The following is a 19,838-nucleotide window of genomic DNA, read 5'->3' as shown; positions in this document are numbered from 1 at the left end:
AACTAATTAAGCTAAGATAACCCTACTTTGGGTAATTAGGAAGGCTTCAATTCAATGATGATGATCATTGATCGCAATTGACCTTCCTATTTTTGTTCTGATTTGATAGGAAAACATTTAGATTTTCCTTCATGTTGATTAGTCAACCCTAAAGTTGAAGCCTATGAGTTTTAAGTTGAACCCTATGAGTTTGGACTGTGTTATATTAGTCATATGTTAAATCATCACTTATCTCAAAAACTTAAACTAATAGGAAAAAATAAACCTAAGCCTCTTGGTCCAAGAAGTGGCGTGAAGCGTCACTCATCTTTTTCAAATATATAAAAAAATAAAAAAATAAATAAATTGCATACAAAAAGTTAAGGGTAAATGTATGATAAATCCTTAAATAAACGTGTGATGTGAATTCGCTCCCTCACATTTTAATTTTGAAAATTAGATGCTTGGGTTTTCGATTATTTGCAATAAATCATTCCGTGAGTTTGTCATCCAAGTTTACTATGAACTGTTAATGCCAAGTCAACATTTTTTTTTTAAAACAAAAAAAAATATATATATATATATTTTTGTGATTTTATTCAAAGTTAAAATAAAAAAAATACGTTTTAAAAATAAAACCTAAAAAAATAAAAATAAAACCCACTGCTTCATCTTCTTCTCTAATGGCGTTAGGAAATAGAGATATTGTTTATAGAAAAATCCTAAAAAAGCATTTTAAAAAAAAAAGAAAGAAAAAGAAAAGCCTCATTATAGATCAAAGAATTCAAAAAATAAAAATAAATCAAAAATTAACTTTACTTTTTAAATTACTTAATCCAATTTCAAATAGTGAGGGAAAGTGTACATTTCTTAACGCACTTCCAAACAGAAGATAAGCCATCCCTACATTTCTCGAGCACCAGAAATCTTGCCGCTTCTTCATTCATGAGACCAAATTGCAAATTAGATTAAACTTTGGGGGGTAAAGTCGAAAAACTGTAAGCCCAAACAAGAAACTCAAAACAAAAATACAATACAAAAAATATATATATATAAAATAAAAAAATAAAAAAAAGGCTCAAAATAAAAAAGGCTCAAAATAATGAGCTCAAAAATAATAATAATAATAATAATACAAGATCCTATAAATCTTTGTAGAAAGACTAAAAAAAGAAGCTGATCCTCTCCATTTCAAATGAAATGGAAAGAAGCCAGTTAGGCAAAAAATGAGAGGCAAATTTGTCTCAAAATTAATATTGAAACAATTTTGTCCCTCCTTTAACACCAACCGATTCCTCTCAATTTCATTTGAAATGGAAATGATCATTTTCTATAAATTAGAGTAGTTCGAGAAACTTTATTGGCATGATTGGATGGAAGTTAAAAAATAATTTTATTTACTACAATCTCAGGATTTAACACAACCTGAATTCAACCCATTTTTCCACCCCAAATCACCCCAAAATTAAAAAATAAAAAATAACTCCAGCTCAACTTTAATTTCCTCTGTCCAAGGGGTTGGAATTTTGCATTTCCTCTTCAAAAAGTACAAGTTTGTTGGCACATAGAGAGAGAGATATGATGGTGACCAGAATTTTATTTATTTATTTTTCTTTTTAAAATTGATGCGTGATCAGATAATTATTTATATGACCCTATTCAAAAAATTAATTAATTAATTATATTATTCATATTAAATAATAATGATTTCAATCATTATTCTACACCAATTTTCATAATTTCAATAAATTTTATAAATCATCCAAACATCTTTTTTTCTTCAGAATTTGTACGCTAAATAATAGTTGAATTCTGATTTCAAACACCCAAACATACCATAAATCTCTCAAATTAAATAACCGCTAAAGTTGAGACAATTAATTCTTTCTTATTTTATTCATCAAACCAATGAGTTTATATGTAGGATTACAAAGAAATGTGATAAAGATAAACTACTATCAAATGTGTATCATATTGCTAACACTTAACAACTACTAGGAAAAATAATGATAAATTGTATCACAAACACTTACTAATAAAGATAAAGATAAAAGATAACAAAATACAAATTAAATACTAAGGAGATAATTCTCTTATTCACCTAATGCCCCATCTCTTAGAGATATGATACGTTTACAACTTCTATACAATTATAACAATTTTTTTTTTTAAAAAAAAAAATTAACCATTAAATATATAGAACTCACATGTAGGAAAAGAAATCTAATGGCTACTTTCCAAAAAAAAAAAAAAAAAGTTATTATAGTTGTAAAAAAAGTTGTAAACATATATATATATATATATATATATATATATATATATATATATTAAGCCACGTAACAGAAAAGTAAGTGTGCTAGTGTTGTTTCTTATGTCAAATATTAATTATTTATTTCAAAAGTTTAAGCCGGGAAGAAATGCTTGTTTTAATTATTTAATTAATATTTTAACACTCTCTTTCTCCTTCTCGTGTATAGGTTCAAACTCCAATATATTAAATATTTAATTGAAATGCAAGATGAATGATAAAATTTTTTATTTTTTATTTTTTTTGTTCTTAAATTACCGCTTCAATCAAAAGTTTAAGTGGATAGAAAATGCTTAATTGATTTAATTAATATTCCAATTTTTCTTCTGAGTGTATAGGCTCAAGCTTCCTCTTAATAAGCAAGATTAATACAGGAAAAATTTATTTAAAACGAGATGTAAATGATGAAAACAATATTTAAACTTTTGCTTAGCTTTGATACTTTAATTTACTACTTAGCTTAAAATTTTTAACTTAATCATTCAATTAATATTTTAACACTATTAACATTTCTTGTGCAGATTTCATAGCTTTTGTTTGGTCGCTCGTGATGCTACTTCAAGTCTTCAATAGTAACAAATTGTTCAACATAAATTATATATATTAGCCTGAATCAGGATGACATAATGATTTCGTGGGGAATCTGGGGATATAGAAACTTTTTATTTCAGATTGGTGGACCATTTTTGGGAGGCTGCAGCTGGGATATTGACGAGGACTTTACAGATAGACCAGATCCTACTTAATTCCAACATAACGACGACACTACAAAACAGAACTTGTGGTTCAATCATGTAATCAACATTTATGGAGAACTTCGCTTAAGGATTTTAAACTTTTTTTTTTTTTTTTTTTTTTTTGAGAGAAGGTATTTGACTTTAAAGTAAATGTTTTAATTTAGAATATTCATTTTTCGAAAAGTCTCAATTAGAGGTCATCCGGCCGTTAAAATTTTTCGTTAAATCCTGTCAAAATTTTTAAAATACCCGAAAAAAATTGCTAAGATTTAGGTGTTGGTTAGAATTTAACGGTATTTGCAAAAATACTCATGTCTGAATATTTGCAAAATTTTATTTTATTTTTTTTAAAAAAATAAACACATGAATATTTTAGAAATTTTGATAGGATTTAACGGAAAATCCTAACAGATGACCTCTTAGCTAATTGAGATTTTTCAAAAAATTAATACCCTAAATTGAGATATTTTGAAGTTCAAGTACCTCTAAAAGTTTTGCATCCTTGAAGTTATCCCTAGCATTTAATTTGTATTACAAATTTTGTTACAAAATTCTAAAAGTTGTGATCTTTTTGTCAATAGGATCATACCATATATTGTAACTCCCGCTGATTTGCTAGGCCTATATATATATATAGTGGACAAGAGCTTGTTACGTAGCTAATTAACGTTAGCTTGTGCTTTGAAGCTTCTTTTAATTAACAACTTTGTGATGCTTTTGGAGAATCACACATCGTTTAGACCACGTTGTATCTTCTAAAAGACAACGTACGTTTTGCGTAGATGAGCGAAACGTTACGGTGAGACCATTTTGGTTTGGTTAAATTGGTTTGATGTGAGAGCCCCAAATACAAAATCAACATGCAGAACCATAAGAGTCATCAAACTGCATGTCCAAATCAGAAAATTTTATCAGGCACGGTGATGAGGAAATTAATGCAGATTAGTATGCAAACTCCTAGCGTCTATAAAGATATTAGGAGCGGCTGTGGAGTAATTAAATTCAATTAATCAAATATTAGCTGAAAGCAGTAATTAATATAAGTTCCATGGGGTTCGTTAGCCAGTGCTTTTGTTTGGTTGTGATGGTCACATTGGGAGCTTTGGCTTCTCAATTAGCCGCAGCTCGCAGCCTCCAAGATGCATCAATGCGTGGGAGGCATGAGGAGTGTGTAGAGAAATACGATGTCCAAATATTAGGAACAACCGATTCTCAAGTAGTGCAACAAAGTTACACTAGCCCAAGGACTCACAACCAAAAGTAGAAGAAAGATCAAAACTAAATGGAAAATGTACTTCTTATTTATGAAATAATACAACAATAGAAAAAACTTGGGTTGGACAACACTTGCACAAGATAGAAGAAGGTTTTGGTGAGATAGGATGGAATGAGAGACTTGGAAGCATGCCTAGGGTATATATAAGGGTTAGGGAAGGGTTCTAGAGTATTCTTACACTTAACTTGAGAAGATAAGCATGACTTTTCATGTGACCAAGGAAGAACAACGAATTTGTACATGAAATGATAATAAAGTTCCTTGGGAAGGTATAAGATTGTATTGAAAGATGAAATGGGTTGAATGAGGGTAGTGATGGTTAGATGACCAAGGTAGAAGATGGTAGGGTGGAAAGGTTAAGAAGGAGAGAATGACATGTGTCATCCATCATGTGCAAGTGAGTCCCCCCTCATTTAAAATTACATTAATTCCTCACTACATCACTCAAAACAAGAAAATTAATAACTGTGGATTCTAGAAAATACACTTTAAGATTTAACAGAGTGGATGGCGAGCCATGGACGTGTGTATAAGGACGTTAACGAGAAGCAGAAACGCTACAAGATATTCGAGGAAAATGTAGCGCTTATTGAATCTTCTAACGGAAATCCAAACAAGCCTTACAAGCTGAGTGTTAACCAATTTGCAGATCTCACAAATGAAGAGGTCAAAGCTTCACGGAATAGATTCAAGGGCCATATTTGTTCCACAAAGTCCTCTTCTTTCAAATATGGAAATGTCTTCGCAATGCCGTCTACTATGGACTGGAGAATTAAAGGAGCCGTGACACCTGTCAAGGACCAAGGACAATGTGGTAAGTACATATATATCAATATTTCTTTTTAATTAATTAGCAAACACTAGCTACTAGCTGTTAGCATAAACAAACTTATTATGCTAAACAAATACGCAGCAAAAAATAAAAGAAAGAATTAAGTGTTACTTCCATTCATCTTTGTTCAAGCATTTTCAACTACCTTTAAAAAACAAAATAATAATAGGTCAAAGCTTCCGACCTATGCCTACTGAATGTCATACTGATAGAATACACATATTTTTTTATTTATAAGTTAGGTCAGGAACCTTTAAAATTGGTATATACCCTAATTGTTCCTCCCATCAAGAAATAATTAATTAATTAAATTGATTTGATATCAATTTACAAATTAATGCCAATGCCAATTAATTTGATTTAATTCCATTAGGTAATTTAATACAATTAAATTGCCATACCGTACACCGTATTTGCTATTTATTATTAAATATAATAAATCATATATACATGTGGGATATAGGCCATATTTAAAAGATAAAATCTTACACTAGCTAGATCGACAAATGTGATCTAGATCTAACTCTATATAATTATTATTTGTCAAACACTGTAGGTTGTTGCTGGGCATTTTCAGCAGTAGCAGCAACAGAAGGTATTACCAAGCTAACAACTGGTGAATTAATCTCTTTATCCGAGCAAGAGCTGGTTGACTGTGACACCAGTGGCGTGGACCAAGGCTGTGAAGGAGGTTTGATGGACAACGCCTTCACATTCATCCAACATAATCACGACCTCGCTTCAGAAGCTAACTATCCTTACAAGGGTGTTGACGGAACCTGCAACACTAAAAAACAAGTCATCCATGCGGCCGAGATAAACGGCTTTGAAGATGTGCCTGCCAACAATGAAGAGGCCCTTCTCAACGCTGTCGCTCACCAGCCGGTTTCTGTTGCCATTGATGCCGGGGGGGTCTGACTTTCAATTCTATTCAAAGGGTGTCTTTATCGGTGCCTGTGGCACGCAATTGGACCATGGAGTTACTGCTGTTGGGTACGGGACTAGCGACGATGGGACTAAATATTGGCTAGTGAAGAACTCGTGGGGCACACAATGGGGCGAAGAAGGGTACATACGGATGCAAAGAGATGTTGATGCAAATGAAGGCCTCTGTGGCATAGCTATGGAAGCTTCTTACCCCACTGCATGAAGTGAATTTGAATTAATCAGAACAAATTGTCACATTTAATATGTAATATAATATGCATGTGTCTGCTTGAGAATGTAAAATATATATATATATATTATACCAGAAATATTATTGAGAATGTTAAAATATTAGTCATGTTATTATCCAAGCTGCATCCATGACCAAAAAACAATGGAAACTAGCAATTAATGCAAGAAACTCTCCTTAGTCCTTACCAAAAAACAATGTAAAGTAGCAATGCATTCTTCTTCTTCTTCTTCATCTGTCGAGCATGCTTGTCTTTCTTGGCCTTTTTCTTAGCATGAGTAACCATGAGAACAACCTCTGATTTTCCATGGTGAAAATGGGGCAAATTGGAGTACTAACTTCTAAGAGGCAAGCAGGCAAAATAAGGAAGCATTCTACTTTTGTTAATTAATTAAGGAAAAATTACACCATTGATCCTTATGGTTAGCCTAATTTATAAATCGCTCTCTCTAGTATCAAAATTAATTTAGAAATTCTTGTGGTTGGCTTCATTTACAAATCGCTCTTTGGAGTCAAATTCCGTAAAAAAATTTAACAGATTCCGTTATTCGCCACATCAGCGTATATAAGATGGTGACACGTGTCGATAATAATAAAAAATAAATAAATCTATTGAAAGTCATTATCTAAAATAGAAAGACTAGAAATCCATTGTAAATGCTTTAAGTGTCTAGGCTCACCAAGTTGAAGAACAAGTTTGAAGTGGGTGGATCAACTCAAAATTTTTCAAGGTTCTTAGAAAAATAAAAGACCTTAGCTATTAAATTGTTAAAGTTCATCCAGTCCAATTACTTTTCGTAGCTTCATCAATTGTATATTAAAAAAAAAACAAAAAAAAAGCCGGATCAGAGATGGTGGGCTCCTATTTTTGGGATTACCAACACTTATTTGCATATTACCGGCACCTAAAAGGCTTGTCTTCACTGCCACCAATCAAGCACCATCGTGAGATATACAATCAAACAAAGAAATCAAATTTCAGCTTTATTCATCAAAAAACCATAAATTCACCAATACCCACTTCGCTCGAAAATTGAAAGCCACCCAAAGATGCAATAGCAGCAGGGCAGTTCGGAGCAGATAAAATTTATTAAAAATAAAGAAATGGTATTCTTACATGCTATCTGAAGAAATAAATTGTGGAGAGAAATTCAGTATATTTTTATGTGTCTAAACTGTACAATAGAGGGCCTATTTATATGCGAAGGAGGCCAAACAATAATGGAAAGATAATATATACAAAAAATCAAATCAAAATAAGCATAAAATTAGAGTATTCTAAGATCCCCCTCAAACTCAAGATAATGAAGTCAACTTGAGTTTGGAAACAAAATCACATAGTCGACCAGGGGATGAAACTTCGTGAAAATATAGGCAAGTTGATCGTTAGAGGAGACAGATTGGAGATGTAGGGTGCCTTGCTGAAAGTGGTGCCGAATGAAGTGACAATCAATTTCAAAATGCTTGGTGCGCTTATGGAAGACATCATTATGAGCAATCTGGATAGCGCTTTGATTATCACAATAAAGAGGGGAACTAGTTGTCTGAGGAGCACCCATATCTGTCAAAAGCCATCGTAACCACAAAAGTTCAGATGTAGTATTGGCAAGGGCACGGTACTCATCCTCAGTACTAGATCAGGCAACAACAGTCTGCTTATTACTACGCCAAGAAATGAGAGAGGTGCCAAGTAAGAAACAATAACCCGTGGTGGAGTAACGGTCGATAGGATCACTGGCACAATCAGCATCAGAATAAGAGCGGAGCTCAAGAGATGAGCACGAAGAAAAGTGAAGGCCATGAAACAAAGTCCCCTTGACATAGCATAAGATATGAAGAACTGCAGCATAGTGAGTAGAGCGAGGTGCACTCATAAACTGGCTAACCAAGTGAACCGCATAGGAAATGTCTGGGTGGCTAGCAGTGAGATAAATGAGACTACCGACCAGTTGTCTATACAGAGTAGCATCTAGAAGAGATTCACCATCAGTAATAAGAAGCCGAATATTAGGTTCAAGTGGAGAAGTGCATGTTTTGCTATCAGTCAAGCCTGCTTTATAAAGCAAGTTAGACGAATATTTAGCCTGAGAGAGATAATATCCATCTGAACCTGAAGTAACCTCAAGACCAAGAAAGTATAAGCATAAAACCATCACTTGTCCTAAAATCCTAAGCTGATAGGAAGAAGTAAATTTAATCACTTAATCAATACTTTAACACTTCCACTCACGTGTGGACTCAGACTTCATTTTAATAGGTATGGCCCACTATGTGGAATATTTAATTAAAATGGGAGGTAAATGACGGAGTCAAAGTTAGAACTTAGGACCTTTGGTTCTGATACCATGAAGAAAAAAAATGTGGAGAGAAATTCTGTATATTTCTATGTGTCTAAATTGTACAATAGAGGGCATATTTATATTCGAAGGAGGCCAAACAATAATGGAAAGACAATAAATACAAAGAATCAAATCAAAGTAAGCATAAAATCAGAGTATTCTAACACTATCAACCAAAATATGCAATGAATCCAAACAGATTAAACAGAGATAAACTAGAAAAGGCACAATTCTACTAGAAGAATCATAGATCAAGCATTTTAACAAAGAAGAGAAGAAGAAAAGAAAAGAAGAAAAAACTCTGAAGCCATGCGTACATGCACCTGAAAACAAAAACGCTTCTTCCTTCTCTTAACCTCTAGGTACCTAACAATATTAATAACAAAATGGCAAAGGGATTAGAAGAGAAGAAGAAAAGGGGCGGGGGAGGAGGAAAAAATGGGGGGAAAAGGAAAGTAAATAGGGGGAAAAAAAAAGAAGAAGAAGAAGAAAGAAAAAAATGGGATGCAACTGGTGTGTGTATTCTTGAGGAGATTTAGTGATGTGTCACATTTGACAGTCACTAAATTAGTGACATGTCTCATTAACACGCCACAATTTAGTGGTGTGTCATATTGACACGCCGCAATTTAGAGGCGTGTCAAATTTGACACCTCACTAATTTAGTGACGTGTCAAATTTGAAACGTCACTAAAAATTTAAATTTCAGATATTAGTTTAAAAAAAATTTTATATCAACTTAATATTTAGTAACGTGTCAAATTTGACACCTCACTAATTTAGTGCCATGTCAAATTAGAAACGTCACTAAAAATTTAAATTACAAATATCTTTTTTCAAAAAAATTATTTCAACTTAACATTTAGTGAGGTGTCAAATTTGACACGTCACTTTTTAGTAACATGTCAATCTTGGCAGGCCACTAAATTATGGCATGTGGTTTGAGGAATATATATATATATATATATATATATATATATATCTTATTGTTTTAAGGCCAATCAAGCGCATATTTCATTTGCATTCGCTATCAACCAGTACTCCCCCCCATCTCTCATGCATGCTAGCGAACTAACTAGCGAGAATGCAGCATACGTGAACAATTCAAATGTTGTTCAAATTCTACGTGTTAAAGCCTAAAAGCTCTCTCTTTCTCCTTATAGTACTCTGAGAGTGGAAAATGGGCAAAGGCAAATCAAGCCAATCATGTCTTTGAAGATGAAGGTGGTGGTGGAGAACTTGACAGGAACTCTCTTCTACATCCAGGTGGGAAATGATGCCACGCTCGCTGATCTAAAGAGGGAAATCGAGGCCCAGCAAAAGCTCCCTTTTGACCGTCTGATCCTCATCCTTGACAAGGATCGTCTTAGCCCTCTGATGACTGATGGTGGAGATGGGGTTTCACTGATGGATTGTGGGGTCCAAGATGGGTCCCATATTTACCTCTTTTTCAATCCCCTTGATGATGGGTCCTCCCATCATTTCGTCTTCACTCCGCTTGATTCTCTCTCCGGGTAGACCCACTTCCCTTACCAAACAAAAATGGAAGAAGGAAATGGAAATTGCCTAATTTGTTTGCTTCTTCTCCTTTTTTTTTTCTTTTTTTTTTTAAAATAATAAAAAAAAAATCTTGATTATATGGATAGCAATGGCTTGTCAGTACGAAGAGAGTGGAGTGTAATAGAACCATTAGTTACAAGAACATATAAGCTAAAAAAGACTTGTTAAAATGACCGGTTTCTTTCTTTATTTTTATTTTTTTCCCCTAACATAGAATACTAGGATTAGATCGGGATTCACTGCTATTTGTTGACCGAATTACAGCCTGTATGAGCATCAAATGAGAAAGACCCTCGATAGGGCCTACCTACCTAGGCAACTGAAGGTGCGAGGCTCACTTGCTTGAACGGATAGACCTATCAAAGGCTTCTCTTAATTGCAGAGAATTCTGGTTCACTGTGATTCTGTTTGTGTTACTAATTATCTCTCTTTCAATCTCCTACTTAATTGTAATTTAATAAAAATATAATACAAGACCTATTTCCATCTTTTATTCTTGATTATTGATACTCCTTAATTAGTCTTTATCCTGGTTTACATCTCAAATATTTCCACTTCGACTAATAGTCCCTTTAAACACATAGAGAGGGTCCCCATTTTCAACACCATGCCCTCGGAGGCTGCAATTGTCACGCATGATCCTCTGCTTGTGTATGAACAAATAATCATCAATGGGAATTATTTTTCTGCTCAATAACAACTGCCTCAAGTCATTAACAGTGCATGAGTCCTTCATTTCCAAAGGAATGCTGGCTGCATTAAGCAAGCTAGAAGAAGTTTGCACCACTAGACTCAGCCAACTTGATGAAGGCTCATCCCTTAGACGATTCATCGTCTTGAGGAACACGATTATTTCAGAAAATTCGTACATTCCGTACTCGGTTAGATGGCGAAAGTCTTCTTCTAACTCTATCCCAGAACAGAAAAGTGACATTCTTTTGATGGGTGTACCATCCACTATATGAATTTTCTCTTTTAGGCTACGCACAGTTTCTGCTGTGTCTACCTCCATGTTAAACTGCCTGCCTAAAAATTTCACAGTAATTTGGATTCTTCTACGATGGTTTAATGGAGGTAACATAAGGATGGATTTGATAGTGAGGTCAATGTTTGTACCTTCAGTGACAATTGGATAGTCTTCCATGTCAAGTCCATCCACCAACTCCCATCCAGACACTGAGAGAGTTTGTGAAGCCACAGGGATACCAAAGAGTTGTTCTATCTTTCTTTTGATATCAAGAACTGGCTCTTGGAGACCCACTTCTATGACAAATTTGCGTGTTCCTGTAACAATGATTACCTTCATTATGTCACTGAGATGAAGCCTACTTAATTACTATGTCTGTGGGAATCACAAAGGAAAGAAAAACTAAGACTAGACTGTTTTAGGGAAAGTTATCTCTATATGAAGGGACTTTTAACTTTTAGAGTCATGTCAGAAGAATGAGTGTTTCCCATGATTTGTATGTTAAATTCATTCTGATAGCATTATTGTTTGCCATCACCCTGATTTCATGCAGAATCCACTTGCAAAATTAGCAGCAAAACTTCTCTCTCTCTCTCTCTCTCTCTCTCTCTCTCTCTCTCTCACACACACACACACACACACTCAAACACAAACACATAAACGTGCTTACACCAGGCATGCAGGGGCGAAACTAGGTTTTGTTGTGTGGGGGGACGGTACTATGATCTTAACAAAGAGAATGAGGCACAAACGATTGACGTTTCAGCTTCATCAGTGTAATTCAAGTCCGGTTGGGGCATGGCCGCGTGGGGAGCTGGTTCAACCGTAAAGGTGGGGGATGTGCTCACAAGTTAACCGTAGTGCAAGAGGTTCATGGTGAATTGTCGTTCATCGTTCTCTCTCTCACACCGTTTCTCGCTCGTTTGGTTCTTTGAGATGGAGACTTAGAGAGATTGTGAGATGGGTTTAGATAGAAAGTTTAAGATTTGAAAAGTAAAAGAGGAAAATTGGAAAATAAATGTCATAGCCACGCCCTTTGGTGTGAAAAAAAAAAAAAAAAAAAAAAAAAAAAGGTGTGAAATCCCAAATCAAATTACAAGTCCCACCCTTTCACTTGTAATGAACTTACATTTCATTTTAACTATTTAACACTCTGCCTTGAAAAAAATCAAACCACGCCCATGTTTTCAGTTCAAAATGAAAAAGGATAGGACGTCTTTTGTTTTTTTTCCTTCCCAAAAGCCTGTCTTTCAGTCTGTTCCAGTGTTCCCTATGAAGGGGGGACGAATACATAAATATTGCAAACCTTCCATGTCAAAATGCTATCTAAATAAAATTATTAAAAAAATTTGGGGGGACATTCGTCCCCCCCCCCCCCCCCCCCGGCACCCTCTACCTACGTCCACCCTTGCAGGCACGCATATGTGCGACAAGAATTTAGGACGTTTGCCCTGATTCCATGTTTAGTCGTCAATTATCATAGCTTAAACTAATAAGAAACTATAAATTTAAGTATTTAATTATTATTCTAACAAAACCGGACTGCAATTTTAGTCCATACAACCGGCTACCAAAGCCCAAGTGGGAGGCAACTTGTTTAAAGATACTATGGCAGTTTTCTTATTAAGCTTTGAAGATAAATTTGAAGCTGTTTATGAGAATTTCAGGATTTAAAAACAGATGCTTATCAGGTTTGATTTCAGTTTCTAGGAAATTATATGGCCCACAATCATTAACGGTAGTATGCTTGACATTGCTTCAGCCTTTGGCGTGTTGTAAATGAAGTATATTTCTCCAAAACAATCACAAACATGTCCCCATGATAACCTGTCATTGCCAACCAAGCAATGAATGAAATAGGGTTGGGAAGGTTGGAAAGATCCCCCTATTTAGATTAGCTTCCTTTTCCCCTGTTTGCATTTGCTTAAAAAAAATTTAAATTTAAAAATTAAAAAAAAAATAATAAATAAAAAGTAGGTGTTGGACCACAAAGGGTGCAAACCCAAGTGTAGGTTTTCGCAAGTAATAAATCACGGTAAGTCCGAGGTCGATCCACAAGGAATGATATATTAGACACGAGAGAATAATTCTTACTATTTTGCAGAAAAGAAAAATAAATAAAAAAAATAGGAATTTTTGTTTTTGGTTTCCACTCGAAAGTGGAGCAGAGGAATATAATTTAAATTAAAAAGTAAACTATAAAACTAAAATAAATAAATTTGATTTTGAAGATAATATTGGAAAAGACTAGGGTTTCAAGGATCCACCTAGTATTTTATTATATATTCATGAGACATAAAAAAAATATATAAAATAGATTAAGCATGGGTTGATTGAGAATTTGATTTCAAAAACATGAAACAATAAATTAAGCATTCCATATATTTTTAAATCATATCAAATCAAACAAAGTAAGCATTTGATATAAACAAAAATCATTAGGAACCAAAATAAACTTGTCCCATTAAATTACTCTCAAATAAAAAATCATCCCCAAAATTTAATCATTCATCTATGAAGAACAAACAACATGGTCTCAAGAACACATAATAAAATACTAGGCTTCACCTCTAACCCTAGCTAGAGGTTTAGGCACTCATGTTTATGAAAATAAATTCCATAATCAAAGTACTAAACATAAATTAAAAACAAAGAAAATAAAATTCCAACTTGGCGTCTCTATGCTCTTCTGTGCTCCTTCGCTCCTCTCCTCTTTTTCGGAAGAACAAAGCATGGTATTTAAAGAGCTTGCAAAGTCTTTTTGGTACTTTCTTGATGGTCTAGCTAAGGAAAGAATCACATCTTGCATTAATTGCACAGCAGTCCAAGGATGAAAATAAATCAGATCTTGAATCCATGTGTCTTGGTAAAAATTATGGAAAGAAATCATGACATGTCAATCTGATTTGTTCTCCACACGTCCATCACCAGGAGTATATGGAAAGAAAATCAACTTGTGCATGAAAGGCATTTGCTTTGGAAAGAAAATCTGCATGATATGGTCCCCTACTCTTACACATCTTTTGAAATTCCAATCCAAGTAGGAAAAAGACTCCATATCCGCACAAATTTGGGCTCTTTTATTTCGGGGCAATTTGGGCATAGTAAAATTCAGAAATAGGAAAAACATATTTCTGACTTATTTGTTGCATTTTTCATTAGCTTTCCAACACCACTAAATTCAATGCAATCCGATTCTTGAGCCGAAAGTTATGATGAAAATAAAGTGACGTGCTCAATCTGAATTCTTTCCATAAATAAAGGATTTTGCCACTTCATTAAAATCTTGGAATTTGAAGGATTTTCTTCCAAAACCTTTTTGCCAATAACGTGTAGAGTTGCTGCCCATTATGGAGGGAGAAATGTGCTTGATTTGGTCTCCACAAGTCTAGAGATAAAATTGATTTGGACCTTCCTTGCATCTTTATGTCAATTCCACAAAAATAACAACATTGTTTCTCAAAGACCTGCAAAACACTAAAATACCAAAACTAACAAAAAGTATTAGAATATAACAAAACTAAGGGTTTAACAAATATAAATTAAGGGGCCCAATTATATAATATTTTGCACTCATCAGTAGGATGGGAAATGAGGACCCTTAGATGCTAGCTAGCTCTGGAGTATTTGCATAAACAACCACCATGCCAACATGTCCCCGTGTGACTTGCCTTCCCAACGAGGGCATGTCATTGCCAACCAAGCAATGAAGAAGGGTTGTGAATGGCCTTGTAATTTAACTAATTAAGCTAAGATAACCCTACTTTGGGTAATTAGGAAGGCTTCAATTCAATGATGATGATCATTGATCGCAATTGACCTTCCTATTTTTGTTCTGATTTTGATAGGAAAACATTTTGATTTTCCTTCATGTTGATTAGTCAACCCTAAAGTTGAAGCCTAAGAGTTTGGACCGTGTTATATTAGCCATATATTTACTTTTGTAACATCATATCTATCCAACATGGAACTCAATATTTTTATAATACATGGAAATTTTAATTGAAATGGGGTGAATGATGAAGATAATGTTTGAACTCAGGATCTTCGTTATGATACCATGTTAAATCACCACTTATCTCAAAAACTTAAACTAATAGAAAAAAATAGACCTAAGTCTCTTGGTCCAAGAAGTGGCGTGAAGTGTCACTCATCTTTTTCAAATATACAAAAAAATAAATAAATAAATTGCGTACAAAAAGTTAAGGGTAAATGTATGATAAATCCTTGAATAAACGCGTGATTTGAATTCGCTCTCTCACATTTTAATTTTGAAAATTAGATGCTTGAGTTTTCGATTATTTGCAATAAATCATTTCGTGAGTTTGACATCTAAGTTTACTATAAACTGTTAAAGCCAAGTCAACATTTTTTTAAAAAAAAAATATATATATATATGTATATATATATATATATATATATATATATATATATACATATATATATATACATATATATATATATACATATATATATATATACATATATATATATATACATATATATATATATATATGTATATATATATACATATATATATATATACATATATATATATATACATATATATATATACATATATATATATATATATATACATATATGTATGTATTTGTGATTTTATTCAAAGTTAAAATCTAAAAAATAAGTTTTAAAAATAAAACCTAAAAAAATAAAAATAAAACCCACTGCTTCATTTTCCTCTCTAATGGCGTTAGGAAATAGAGATTTTGTTTATAGAAAAATCCTAAAAAAGCATTTAAAAAAGAAAAAGAAAAAGAAAAGCCTCATTATAGATCAAAAAAGTTAAAAAATAAAAATAAAAAAAAAAAATTAACTTTACTTTTTAAATTACTTAATGCAATTTCAAACAGCGAGGGAAAATGTACAACATTTCTTAATGCACTTCCAAACAAAAGATAAGCCATCACTACATTTCTCGAGCATCCTAAAAGAGCATTTTAGAAAAAGCATTGTTATGAATCTAAAAAGTTCAAACAAAAAAACAAAAAATATACTTTGAATTTTATTTTTTAAATTTCTTAATGCAATTTCAAATATCGAGAAAAAGCTAACATTTCTTAATGCACTTCCAAACAAAAGATAAGGCATCACTACATTTCTCGGCATGAACATGCAGGTAGTTAAGGCTATTGGTAGTCAATGATAACCAAATTAACAAGATCCAAATATTGTAGATAATGACTAGTATCAGTGCTACAAATACCATTCCTACAAAATGATGTATGAATCTTTGTCAAGATATTGAACGAATATCTTGGTCTTAACATGTAGGGATGACTATATTGTGAGAGTGATAGATCTTGAAATCAGCATTTTGTAAAGAATCATACACAAGTTGTCAAATTTATAACTTCATGCTAAATGGTGTGAAAACATTGTTCTTAAGCATGGTATTTAAAGAGCTTGCAAAGTCTTTTTGGTACTTTCTTGATGGTCTAGCTAAGGAAAGAATCACATCTTGCATTAATTGCACAGCAACCTAAGGATGGAAATAAATCAGATCTTGAATCCATGTGTCTTGGTAAAAATTATGGAAAGAAATCATGACATGTCAATCTGATTTGTGCTCCACACGTCCATCACCAGGAGTATATGGAAAGAAAATCAACTTGTGCATGAAAGGCATCTGCTTTGGAAAGAAAATCTGCATGATATGGTCTCCTACTCATACACATCCTTTGAAATTCCAATCCAAGTAGGAAAAAGACTCCATATTCGCACAGATTTGCGCTCTTTTATTGCGGGGCAATTTGGGCATAGTAAAAGTCCGAAATAGGAAAAACATATTTCTAACTTATTTGTTGCATTTTTCATTATCTGTCCAACGCCACCAAATTCAATGCAATCAGATTCTTGAGATGAAAGTTATGATGAAAATAAAGTGACATGCTCAATCTGGATTCTTTCCATAAATAAAGGATTTTGCCACTTCATTAAAATCTTGGAATTTGAAGGATTTTCTTCCAAAACCTTTTTGCCAATAACGTGTAGAGTTGCTGCCCATTATGGAGGGAGATATGTGCTTGATTTGGTCTCCACAAGTCTAGAGATAAAATTGATTTGGACCTTCCTTGCATCTTTATGTCAATTCCACAAAAATGACTTGACATTATTTTTCAAAGATCTGCAAAACACTAAAAGTATTAGAATATACTAAAAGTATTAGAATATAACAAAACTAAGGGTTTAACAAATATAAATTAAGGGGTCCAATTATACAATATTTTGCACTCATCAGTAGGGTGGGGAATGAGGACCCTTAGATGCTAGCTAGCTCTGGAGTATTTGCATAAACAACCACCATGCCAACATGTCCCCATGTGACTTGCCTTCCCAGCGAGGGCATGTCATTGCCAACCAAGCAATGAAGAAGGGTTGTGAATGGCCTTGTAATTTAACTAATTAAGCTAACATAACCCTACTTTGGGTATTTAGGAAGGCTTCAATTCAATGATGATGATCATTGATCGCAATTGACCTTCCTATTTTTGTTCTAATTTTCTTGAAGCCTATGAGTTTGAACCGTGTTATATTAGCCATATATTTACTTTTGTAACATCATATCTATCCAACATGGAACTCAATATTTTTATAATACATGGAAATTTTAATTGAAATGAGGTGAATGATGAAGATAATGTTTGAACTCAGGATCTTCGTTCTGATACCATGTTAAATCACCACTTATCTCAAAAACTTAAACTAATAGGAAAAAATAAACCTAAGCCTCTTGGTCCAAGAAGTGGCGTGAAGCATCACTCATCTTTTTCAAATATACAAAAAAATAAATAAATAAATTGCGTACAAAAAGTTAAGGGTAAATGTATGATAAATCCTTGAATAAACGCGTGATTTGAATTCGCTCTCTCACATTTTAATTTTGAAAATTAGATGCTTGAGTTTTCGATTATTTGCAATAAATCATTCCGTGAGTTTGACATCTAAGTTTACTATAAACTGTTAATGCCAAGTCAACATTTTTTTTAAAAAAAATATATATATATATATGGGGTAATTACCTTTTCCCCCCATGAACTACCAAAAAATGCGCGATGCTCCCATGAACTACCAACTCGACCAAAATAAAGCATTCAACTACCAAAGATAACCACTTTCCCCCCTTCCGTCAGTCACACGCCGTTTTACCCTCATTTTCTTCCTCTTTTCCCCCTATGAACTACCACCATCTTCCTCTTTTCCCCCATGAACTACCATCATCTTTCAACATGCCCCCATATAAAACGGCACATGACCCGTTGACTGTTTATTTTAACCCCTTTGACTGACGGAAGGGGGAAAAATGGTTGTCTTTGGTAGTTGAATGCTCTATTTTGGTCGAGTTGGTAGTTCATGGGGGCATTGCGCATTTTTTGGTTGTTCATGGGGGAAAAAGGTAATTACCCCTATATATATATATATATATATATTTGTGATTTTATTCAAAGTTAAAATCTAAAAAATAAGTTTTAAAAATAAAACCTAAAAAAATAAAAATAAAACCCACTGCTTCATTTTCTTCTCTAATGGCGTTAGGAAATAGAGATTTTGTTTATAGAAAAATCCTAAAAAAGCATTTAAAAAAGAAAAGCCTCATTATAGATCAAAAAAGTTAAAAAATAAAAATAAATAAAAAATTAACTTTACTTTTTGTTAGGGATAAAATTAACCCTAGAGACACGTGGATTCAGAAACATCTCGGAGTTATGCCTCGGACATTTATTCCGGCCAGCAAAGAAAAGATTTCCTAGGTATAAATATATCTCGGAGGTATAACGACGTCTCGGTGCAAATACATCTCGGAGGCATAACGACGTCTCGGTCTTAACACTCCAGGTTACGGTATATAGAACATCCCGAGATCTCCTAGTCTGAATGGAGCGAACATATCTCGGGTATTTGGGTCTCGTAGTAACATCGCCTCGGAGGTGACATCAAGTCGGTATAATAACGTCTCGGCCTTTCACAACCCTGTTATGGTGCGGCGATATCCCGAGATCTCCAAGGCGGAGCGAACATATCTCGGATATCATCACCTCGGAGTTTAGTTGAAAGTTTGCCGCGGATGTCTCAGAATACGATAAGGATAGAATTCCATAAGATCAGGGAAAAAACCGCAATTCCATGATTAATGGGATAAGGTAGTTATTTATCTGAAATCAAATTTAAAGAGATACAAGCGCAATCAAACTGCGGATTCTACAATCTCATTCAAATTCTCTGAAGATAAGATTCAACTAAGCTAGGATTCAAACTCCTAATCCAACTAGGTGTCAAGAATTCTAGTAGGGTTGCAAGTCTGGTGAGACCACGAGCCCAGCCTATAAATAAAGACCACTACACCAGGTATGAAATCACGCATTCTCTGAGTTCTTGAGATTGAGATATTCTTCAGAAAATTGATTTGAACTGACTTAGGCATCGGAGTGGGCGTAGTCGGCACCCCCGACGAGTTGTTTGTTATTTTTGCAGGATTGGAGTAGTTGATCAGGATCCAGTAGCAAATCACCAGGCGACACGTCACCATACCAGAAACTGTATCAACAGTTTGGCGCCGTCTGTGGGAACGTTAATCGTTCTTACGAAAAACAAATCTGCGATGGTGACTACAAGACGTTCCAAGTCGATCCAAAACGAAGCAC

General features: G+C 33.8%; 3 protein-coding genes across 3 annotated transcripts; 1 reads left to right on the top strand and 2 right to left on the bottom strand.

Annotated features, from left to right (window-relative positions):
* The first annotated feature begins 4,805 nt into the window (after positions 1–4,805).
* Positions 4,806–6,413, top strand: LOC133860709 (senescence-specific cysteine protease SAG39-like). The gene is given in 3 exon segments (XM_062296288.1): positions 4,806–5,114; positions 5,689–6,047; positions 6,049–6,413. Coding segments are annotated over 3 exon segments (900 nt in total). The 5' UTR covers positions 4,806–4,807; the 3' UTR covers positions 6,283–6,413.
* A 1,533-nt stretch (positions 6,414–7,946) lies between these two features.
* LOC133859615 (uncharacterized mitochondrial protein AtMg00810-like) lies at positions 7,947–8,462 on the bottom strand. Its single transcript, XM_062295080.1, has one exon. It carries the CDS (start codon positions 8,460–8,462, stop codon positions 7,947–7,949), a length of 516 nt encoding a protein of 171 aa, XP_062151064.1.
* Positions 8,463–10,749: 2,287 nt separating this feature from the next.
* LOC133859608 (uncharacterized) lies at positions 10,750–11,514 on the bottom strand. The gene has a single exon (XM_062295063.1). It carries the CDS (start codon positions 11,512–11,514, stop codon positions 10,750–10,752), a length of 765 nt encoding a protein of 254 aa, XP_062151047.1.
* Between the last annotated feature and the right edge of the window lie 8,324 nt (positions 11,515–19,838).

This window comes from Alnus glutinosa, chromosome 2 (assembly GCF_958979055.1).
Source record: "Alnus glutinosa chromosome 2, dhAlnGlut1.1, whole genome shotgun sequence".
NCBI lineage: Eukaryota > Viridiplantae > Streptophyta > Magnoliopsida > Fagales > Betulaceae > Alnus > Alnus glutinosa.
This window is presented reverse-complemented; position numbering and strand designations above follow the sequence as displayed.